The 9,281-nt window shown below is 47.2% G+C and overlaps 2 protein-coding genes across 4 annotated transcripts; both read right to left on the reverse strand.

The window, feature by feature from the left end:
* Positions 1 to 4,505: 4,505 nt before the first annotated feature.
* On the reverse strand, positions 4,506 to 6,053 carry H257_05253 (hypothetical protein). Its single transcript, XM_009830054.1, has one exon. The coding sequence runs from the start codon at positions 5,592 to 5,594 to the stop codon at positions 5,151 to 5,153; it is 444 nt and encodes a 147-aa protein (XP_009828356.1). The 5' UTR covers positions 5,595 to 6,053; the 3' UTR covers positions 4,506 to 5,150.
* A 1,489-nt stretch (positions 6,054 to 7,542) lies between these two features.
* H257_05254 (hypothetical protein) lies at positions 7,543 to 8,791 on the reverse strand. Of its 3 annotated transcripts, XM_009830055.1 has the most exons (5): positions 8,740 to 8,791; positions 8,546 to 8,691; positions 7,943 to 8,483; positions 7,789 to 7,895; positions 7,543 to 7,731 (listed from the first exon to the last, which is right to left on the reverse strand). In XM_009830055.1, exons 1-5 carry the CDS (start codon positions 8,769 to 8,771, stop codon positions 7,601 to 7,603), a joined length of 957 nt encoding a protein of 318 aa, XP_009828357.1. In that variant the 5' UTR covers positions 8,772 to 8,791; the 3' UTR covers positions 7,543 to 7,600. The 3 variants fall into 3 exon arrangements, with proteins under 3 accessions (XP_009828357.1, XP_009828358.1, XP_009828359.1); XM_009830056.1 differs by having other exon boundaries at positions 8,546 to 8,791; XM_009830057.1 differs by lacking the exons at positions 8,546 to 8,691; positions 8,740 to 8,791 and having other exon boundaries at positions 7,943 to 8,545.
* Positions 8,792 to 9,281: the final 490 nt, after the last annotated feature.

Below are 9,281 nucleotides of genomic sequence, written 5' to 3' on the forward strand. Positions count from 1 at the left end.
TGCAAAAATTTTGATTTTGGGAAAAACTTTGAACCCGGGGCCCATCCACCACCGCCTAATCGTCAAACCGACATGCTACGCGCCAAAGGCTTGGCTTATAACTTGCTCAATCGATAAAGTCATTTTGTACCTCCACAACTTAATTTCTTGCTCAGGTTTTGGCAAGTAGCAATCCAATGGAGTTTGTTCTTTAGAAGGATAGTGACTACCTTCACGATTTAGTGATGTTCATATCCCTGGAAGAATTCGTTGAAATATACAAGAATTCATCAGGAGTTTCACTGAACTAGCACTACTTTACGAAACAATTTGTTTGTAGCAAGTATGTTTGCCCCAACCGCTAACCAGTCAGCCCTGCTCCGTTCATACCTCTGAGGCTACGCAGAGTGTAGAACAACTGATAAACTAGTTCTTTATAGTACCCGCTAACTACAATACCATTCTCACACGTGCAAAATGCCGTCGACGTCGAATGCGTCCAACCACTTTACTTTCAGTAATACCTATGGAGATGTCAAATGTTAGTACAACGTAGTACTCCGGGAGTATTGTTTTTGAAATGTTACAGATAACGACGGAAATAATTGCCAAGTGGTACTACGCAGAATTTCGGAATATTAATATCCAAACGCAATCACTTGAAATTTGGATAATTTCACACATTCTGGCCAATCGGTGACTATTTTCACCACGACGGCACGCATGATGTAATGTCAACTTCTTATCAACAAATAATAGAAAATAGCAATTATTCTGTATCACGACCACCCGTATATTCATAATATCCAACAGAAACAAGTAATTAATTGTGAGTATACTCGTCCCCAGTTACCAAATGCTCAACGATTGACTGTTTAATGTAGATTATAGAACGCTATAATAGAGACTTTTAGCAAGTGAGAAATCTTGACTTTCCAGACTTAAACTTCGATTCGAACTTCGAAGCTTGCAGACTTTGCTCGGAAACAGTCACACTTTTGGCCTCGAAGTCCGCAGACATCTGACTACTTTCCGAGCCAATCAAATTTCTCTATTGAGGTTTGCTTGCCAAAATCTCCAACATGCTCCGACTCGCTTCAGCCGACGCATGGGTAGTTAAGACTATGTAGTGTTAGGATAGTGCACAAGCGCGGGTATGTACAGTGATGCAGGACGCTAGTCTGAATTTGTAGCTCAGGGCTGCACATCACAGTATACTCCCTGCCGCCGCGCACCAAGCCGCCGATGATTGCCGCCTGATCACCCTATGCCAAGGCATGGACGACGGGCGGTGAGCTCGGTCCTGACTACGTAAACCTGTGTTTGGTCGCCATGATACTTGACGGCCAAACAGAGGAGAATCTTGACTCAAGATCCTCAAACTTCGAAAGCAGCGGGCATTAGGACCGCTGAGCTAGTCCGAGTCCCAACAGTCCAAAGCGTTTGATGACTATCGTTTTATAACGTCGCACATGATACACAAATCCACATTCTACACGCCCTTATGTGTCTCTCGTTGAATTGCGCGCAATAACGTCATACCGGTAGGCACAGACTAAGAACAGGAGAAGGAATAATGAATGGTGTTGGCTTGGTGTGTCGAGATTTACTTTTCAGACTTGCTAAATCTGAATTCTTTAAACTTCCAACTTCAGACATCGATAAAATCGAACGAAGTATAAAGTATGTAAACTACTCACATTTAGCACTTGCTAAAAGTCTCTAATCGCATCAATAGAATCTGCGCGAGAAGTCGGCAAAGGGTCAATCAGTGCATACTTACATACTTAAGTAATTATATTGAAGAGCTTACGCGTACAGTACCGGTCCGGTACCGTAATTATTGGGAAGCTCTTCAGACTCTAATTGGCTACCTGTAGACAAGGTGTCAGAGTCAGATCGCGGCGATAAGTGGTAAGTACAATATCAGATAGGCATGTAATACCTATCCAAGTTTAAATATCTATCCGTGGGTACTTGAAGTTAAAACAGCTGACGCCCAAATCAATGGTCATTTGAACTTGTTGTTTGTAAGAGAAATCATGTCGAATATATTTTAACCTCCCTTGATCGAAATATATAGCATGCAAATCAATTCAAGTACTGGGCTGTTGTTGAGAAGGACAGAAATAGTACCTTTCTAGAACATCGGATGCAGGTACCGGTACTGTACTGTATATCGAGTACAGTCAACGACAGATTTTAGGGGACACCCTGTACTTCGAATTTCTGATAATGACGGAAGATCATTGGACGAAGTACTTCGAAATTCGTTCGAGTTTGTGGCCAACCAGACAAGAGCAAGTCAATTTGCAGAATTTCACAGTCAAACACATCCTATATTTTAAATTAGCTGTATCGATGGACAACACATAAAGATAAGCGTTTGACGCGATAGCGCAGTGGTAAAACACGTTGTGTGCTTGAGTGAGCCCCGGTTTCGAGTCCCGGGCCCGTCGAATTTTTTCCATTTTTCGTAAATTAAACTAATGATTGGAGAAAACATATTTATTGCTTTGGAATAGCTTTGGCAAAACTACGACAGATTTCTTCCGGCGTAATACGTCCAAATGCCTTAATGGCACGATGAATCATAGCTAGACGCTTTTTTTGCGCCGGGACAGTCATGAGATCTACATCCTCCTCGCTATCACTACCTTCTATGAGTTCTTCCTCAAGCCACAAGTTCCGCAAATGACGCTTGAAAGGGGCCATAATACCTACATCCAATGGCTGCACATGGCTTGTTGCATTGGGAGGGATGGCCGCAACAATGCATCCAGCTTCTTCGCTTGCAATCTTGCGTCCTTCCTTGCTTACATGGGGGTCGAAATTGTCAAGCAACAGTACCGAAGGCTCTCGGACTTGTGGCTTGAGAAGTTGTCGCAGGTAAATCGGCCAAATACGTGAGTCCATCCAGGCCTTCTCTTGAACGGCATAGTGATGGGCAATAGGAAATCCATCAAACTCAGTCTTCTCAATGGCGCCGCCCTTCTTGCCTCGCATGACATACTGAATTGGAAGCTTCTCACCATTCGCTCGCACTGCCAGAACAGCAGTCATGCGATATGAGTTCTTCTCACCAGCGGCGATTTTGGCCGAACCACCTCGAACTGACCAAATGGCATGCGGTGGCATGTCATACGTCATGCCAGTTTCATCAACATTGATGACCGTGTCCGGGCTGAAGCCGTCGAAGGCCTTGTGGTAGTCTGCTGCGAATTCAGCGCGGATGGCTTCAAGGTCAGCTTATGTTTTCTTGGACCTAGCGGCCTTCTGGCCTGTGAATCCGTGGCGGTGACAACATTGCTGCAGCAGACGCAGCAGGGAGGGGTACCCGGCTTTCTTGGTGGCTAGGTACACGTCAAGCCACGGTCGGTGGTGGCGCTTGAGGAAGTTTACTAGGTGAGTACATGTGACAGCATGCTCGGCAGCACGAAACTTGTGCACGTAGGCGACAAGAGCAGCCGTGTCGGGGATCTCTTCAGGGCGGCCAGCACCACTGAGGTTGTAACGCTTGAGTGGGCCGTCAGCAAGGAGGAGTTGAGTCGCCTGCTGCATCCATCGGGCAACGCAGCTCTTTGGAATGCCAGTTGCTGCCTCGAGGTCGCGGGTGGATGCTGTGTGCATTTGGAAGACCACAGCGAGCTTTACGGCGTGCGTATACCGCTGACGTGGCTTCTTCTTGGGGCTGATTTTGTCGCGGTCCTTTGGTGGCATATCTCAAAGTGACTGGTGTCGAGTCATGACTGCCAAGTGCCCGCGAATTTTAAATGTTTTCGCGCCAGAGTTGGTTTTGGCCAATCATGTTAGATTAATGCTCTTTTTTTTAATTTGATTGGTTATAATTTCCCATTTGATTGGCTACAATTTCCCATATGTTAGGAAACTTCGGGTGTTCCCTAAAATCTGTCGTTGACTGTACTAGTACATAGTACAGTATACGGCACAGCGAATACAAGGATATAACAAAAACCGTCAGTTCTGCCAGGAGGAGATCAACATGCGTGCAACATGAGAGCCTAGGTTCTTAAGATGTCAACGATAACATCACAGTTTGTGAAAGGCATGTTAATTCCATGTACAGTATGTACCTGTAGGTTGATGTGTGTGATTTCAATCGGTGTGTGTTTTACGGTATTTTGGCGGACGAAATTGATTTGATATTTTGACACTTTGCCGTCGTCGTCGTCGTTTAGTTTTGAAGTCTCCAATTGGTTGAAAATTGGCCAATCCGACGTCATTTCTGTGACACTTCGATGCAGGTTACAATTAAAATACAGAGTAGTACTCGATTTGTAAAATAATATTGATCATACAAATTGATAGATACTACGTAGTACTTCGTAGTATTTGAAGAGTACCATTTGGCAATTATTTCCGTCGTTATCTGTACAGTAACAGATGCACCCTAAATATTTCGACCGATAAAGTCGTCGCATGGCCACGTCCAATCAGAAAGCAACATTTATCCGGATTTGCCTTGTCCAAACTCTCCCAACCGGATAATAACACTTCCGAATCAGGTCGCGCCAACGACAACCACGTTGCATTTTTCATTGCTGGCACGACAAATAATGCTAAGCTGGGTCAAGCTGATGACGGTGGTGGCGTTGGTGGCCTTGTCTGGCGTGGATGCAGAGGACATGGCGAAGAAGAGCAAACATTGCAAGCGTGACCACCAAGTGTGCGACGACGGAACGAAAGTCTACCGCAACAAGGAACTCCACTGCAAGTTCGACCCGTGTCCCGGGGACCTAGTCGACGACGATCTTGATGACAACGAGAACGATTATGAAGATGAGGACGACGTCGACGACGAGTCGTTCGCCGTCGTGTTATTTGCGACGCCAATCCCGCCGCCGCCTTCGACCGGTGGCATCGCAACTCACGACGCTACCATCGTGGTCCACCCGTCCTCAGTTCGGTCAACCACTTCGCCACCAATAGGCCGACTCCATCTTGCCAGCATCAATTCCACCAATGCGTCGTCCGCGCCAGTTAACTCGTCGTTGTCCGATGCCACGATCGTTGCCCCATCTCATCCTTCCACAACGCCAGACACCTCGCCACGTCACACCAAGAAGCATCCACCGGCCAACACTCCGGAATGGACCAAACCCCATAGCTCCACCCTCCCAGCTACCACATTTCATGCGACAACGTCGCCATCACCAGCCACCCCCCCACTCAAATACCATACCCCCCCTTCCAGTCACCCGACGGCGGCTCCAACAACGATCACGATTCCACCCCCCGAACTTGGCTGGCAAGTCGTCCCGTCCGCCCCAGAACATGTGTGGGCTGCCATGAACGACGCGTTTGCGCACTACCGCGATAACTACGACGTGTGCACATTGTTTAAAGCCGAACCTGTGTTTGTCGAGACTTGGAACGGCACATATCACGTTGTCGCACACGCCGACTGTCGGCTGCGGGATCTCGTGGCGCTGGCTGGCAAGTTTTCGCTCTTGTTGGAGCCACCGAACAGTGTCACAGACAAAGCCCCGGCGCTGCGACTCACCGAGTGTGGGTGGGAGGATCGATGGGGGGTCTTGATCAACTGGCTCACGGTCGACGCCAAGTCGGGGGTCGGGGTGTGTGAGTCCCCCCATGAAAAAGCGCGCTTTGATGCGCAACCGCTGCACTACGTCCGCCCCCCAACCAACGAAACGAGTTTGTCGTCGATGGCTCAAGGCGTGATGCACGACATCGTCCAAGACAAAACCAAAGTGGCGGGGGTCGCCCTGGCCGCGGGCGCCATCAGTGCGCTCGTCCTGGTGGGCGTGGCGACGCTGTTGTGTCGAAAGAGAAGACAACGATCAACGGACATAGATGACGAAGAGGCGCAGCTGGAGAAGGTCCCGTTGAGCTCGGAAAGCCCGACGCCCCAGGAAGATGTCGAAGAAGCAAAGGTGAAGTAAATGAGTTGATACTGTATGAACAAACGCGAACAACTGGTAACGATATTGTGAACACCAACCAGGATTTTTTATTGTATTGCAAATTGGGTGTTGCATGGTAGTATGTACAGTACTGTACGTAGGACTACAATACTCGAGAATTTGTCAACGTGGGATGCATGCAACATGCAAGCGATACGGCTGAAATACGCAGTATGGTGTACAAAGCCAATAATGCAGTTCAAGATATTCTGCTTTCGAGTGAAATTTCGTTTTGTGGCATGGTTTCTCGTTGGAATTTAAATCGATTTGATTGGCTACCTCAGAGTAGCTCAAAATTATTAGCCAATCAAAACCTTCTCAATGAAATTCAACCAATCAGATCGTGGATCGGTTTGGTCGGCGCGATTCGATTGCACCCCCTCCCCAAATTTGTATCAAATCGACAATAAGTGCAGTACTAACTGTTATTAATACTACGTACTGTAGTAGTATAGCTGTAAGAATACAGTAACAGTAACGTTACAGTACTGTAGTAGGTATTGTGCATTGCACCTTTTTTGGCAATTCCAGGGTTAAATTCATTGTTTAAAGATTTCTCATAACGTCTAAAGTAACTTGAATAACGTTGGGTGCGTTGTTTAAAGTAACTTCGTCTAATGTCATGCTTGGTTGGCTGAAGGTGAGTTTTACAGGCACTTTCATGACACAAGTTGTTTGCCGTTTTGATTCTGGGCAAACAACTTGCTTTACGTCAACACGTCAAGGTGCTTGCCGCAATGAAACGAAGCAGCTATGGCCACACATGACCTCCCATCCGTGATCACTACAACATTAACTACTCCGAGTAATTTATAACGTTAGGGATATAGTTGGGCTATGCGTATAGTCGTCGCTCTGTCCAATGATTCAAAGCTAACGTTATGCCGTACCTACAGTACAACACTTGATCTGTACTAACGTTATACTGTACGTGGAAAGCAAGGGTGAACTACGACTACACGAAGTATAGTACTCCCATTTCACATCCTAATACGGTATGCATCGTGATGAACTGGTGGTTGCGCTGCATAAGTTGGTCTGGTGCTGCAACTCGATTACTTAGCGGCTGAAAAAAGTAAGCGGTGTTTTATTCTGCTGAAATGCTTAACTTAAGTTTAGCGTTGTTTTATCTTCAATCGAGCTTATATTATTTTAAAAGTCTGGTTGTTATACATACTTCAAAGTACTAACGTTACGAGAAACTTGATGAAACGCAGTTAAACAACGGGCAAATTACATGAAAAGCACAATATTGTCAAATCTGTTCGAATTTGGACCTTCGAATGAACTTGACAAATATAATGTTACTTGAGAATACTAGTAATACATAAAATCTGCCTCAAATCGATTCTCGAATCAGCTGTCAAGTCGAAATTTCAACGAAAAGGACAGTATTAATACGTACAAACGTTGATGAGGCCCAAAACCGCTACTGAGAACCAAATTTGACCGGATAAGTTGTATTGTGGTACTGGATAATTAATGCCTCCTGCACCCGATAGCGTCATGGACGGTTATTTTACCAAAACCTCTGATATGCTGTACGATATCCTCTAAAACAGTAACCTCTAACACTTTATCATTTCCTGAATGGAGCCATTGCGCAGAAATTACAGGTTTCAGGTGACACGCACGGAACTACGTAACGTTATTAGTAGTACAAATTAACATTTTGGCTACAACACATCGTGCCTCGAAGTCGACACAGTGGCCGGTTTGAGGTGACCAAACCGAACAACGGCCGGTCGGGCGGCTTCGCGCAAGGCGGTGAGTGTTCGCCTGAGTCCAATGGACACGACAGATTTGCCTACAATCACAATTCACTCAGCACCATATGTCAACACTTAATGTAGTAACCCTGTACCGTTCACAGCCAGAACGACCACGCCGGGGACAATCGTGGGGTACTGACTGGCTTCCAAATCGGGGAGGCATTCTCGAACGGTGGGGAACTTTCGGTGGGTGTCCATGCTACTTTAACGGTGAGAAATTGCACACTCTGACGTGGCACAACGTACGCCAGCTTGAGCCCAACCGCGTGTTGCGTAAACACAACGTCAAATTCGGCGTCGACTACCACGGCAACAGTTGAAGTGTCGCCGCGAGGTTTTCTGGACACCAGTGACACCGCGACTGGTTCTGTGGCCAACCTCGAGTTGGCACTTGGAGCATTCGGTGGTCGAACACTGTTGTGTGCTTCGACCTCTAGAAGTCCTCTCTGGGGGGGGGGCGCGACATCTTTCCCCAGTGCCTTTGGGGGGGGTATAAACGCGCCCTGGTCGTCAAATGGAGTGGTAAAATACAAATGCATCAGCGCCACGAATCTCGAAGCATCTCGCTTCACGGCTCGCTCTTGGCACGAGGCCACTCGAGTAAGCGGCTGCCCCATCACGTCCAGCGCCCGTAGCTGCTGGAGGAACCGGCGGTCGCTGTTGTTGGTGGGACACGCAAAAGGCAGGTGGTCGGTGAAGGACTCATCTGGCACGAGTAACGCTGACATGGCCTCGACGTCGTCATGGGGCCCAATGCTCATGTGAATAGGATCCCGCAAGTCCACCACTAAAAGCAATAAGCCACACACATGGCTATCCACTGAACGCATGTTGTATGCACCTAGTTACCGCATTGCCGAGACTTGTTGAACAGCCCTTCGAGTGGGATGGCGGGAGGATGGCTTGCTGACAAGGCCCTTGCATAGGCGACGAGGACTGCAGCGGGCTTGTGCGGGTCGCACGAGATGTCAAACTTGCGCACGTGGACGTGGAGCCTAGAACACATGGATGAGCGTCATGGAGAGGTGACGGATGTAGCCCACTGAAGCCGAAGTTGGGGCATTGTTGCGGTCATCGAACGGGTGAAGTACCTTGGTAGACAGATGGGGACTCCAATAATAACCATTTCCGGATAAAGTATCAATTTTGAACTTGCGCGACATCGTTTTTTTTGCAATGTCGCACAAGTTCAAAATTAACCACTATTAATAGGATGGACGAGATTTCCTTTATACTGAACGAAACGACTACTACTGGTATGAAGTACCAGTACAGTATTGTGCTTTTCACATTTTTTGCCCGTGTTTTTAGCTTCTAAAACGTCCGACGTTTTAACCTAAATCGAATTGCACCACCATCTAAAACGAAAGCTATCCCAGTGTTCTGTCATTGGCTGATATAAAACGTGGTAGTTTTATTAATACACTGCAACAATTGCAACCATCGCAAGCCAACCGTGATGGCACCGACAGGCAACGACACCGCACGGGTGCCACTACCTGACAACATACAATGCTGTGTGTCTGTGAAGGTCGGTCGACCTCTTGGTAAGAGCAGAACTACAGTTGGTGACCCAGTCGTGCTC

The sequence above is a fragment of the Aphanomyces astaci genome, assembly GCF_000520075.1.
Source record: "Aphanomyces astaci strain APO3 unplaced genomic scaffold supercont1.9, whole genome shotgun sequence".
Classification (NCBI taxonomy): Eukaryota; Oomycota; class Saprolegniomycetes; order Saprolegniales; family Verrucalvaceae; genus Aphanomyces; species Aphanomyces astaci.

Excerpts from the sequence above, each read along its gene's own strand:
- H257_05254 (XM_009830055.1), bottom strand. The coding sequence starts at position 8,771 with ATGACCGCAACAATGCCCCAACTTCGGCTTCA. Across the intron at positions 8,484-8,545 it reads CAACAAGTCTCGGCAATGCG|TGGTGGACTTGCGGGATCCT; the intron begins GTAACTAGGTGC and ends TATTGCTTTTAG. Across the intron at positions 7,896-7,942 it reads GCGGTTGGGCTCAAGCTGGC|CATGGACACCCACCGAAAGT; the intron begins GTACGTTGTGCC and ends CCGTTAAAGTAG.
- H257_05253 (XM_009830054.1), bottom strand. The coding sequence starts at position 5,594 with ATGGGGGGACTCACACACCCCGACCCCCGACTTGGCGTCGACCGTGAG.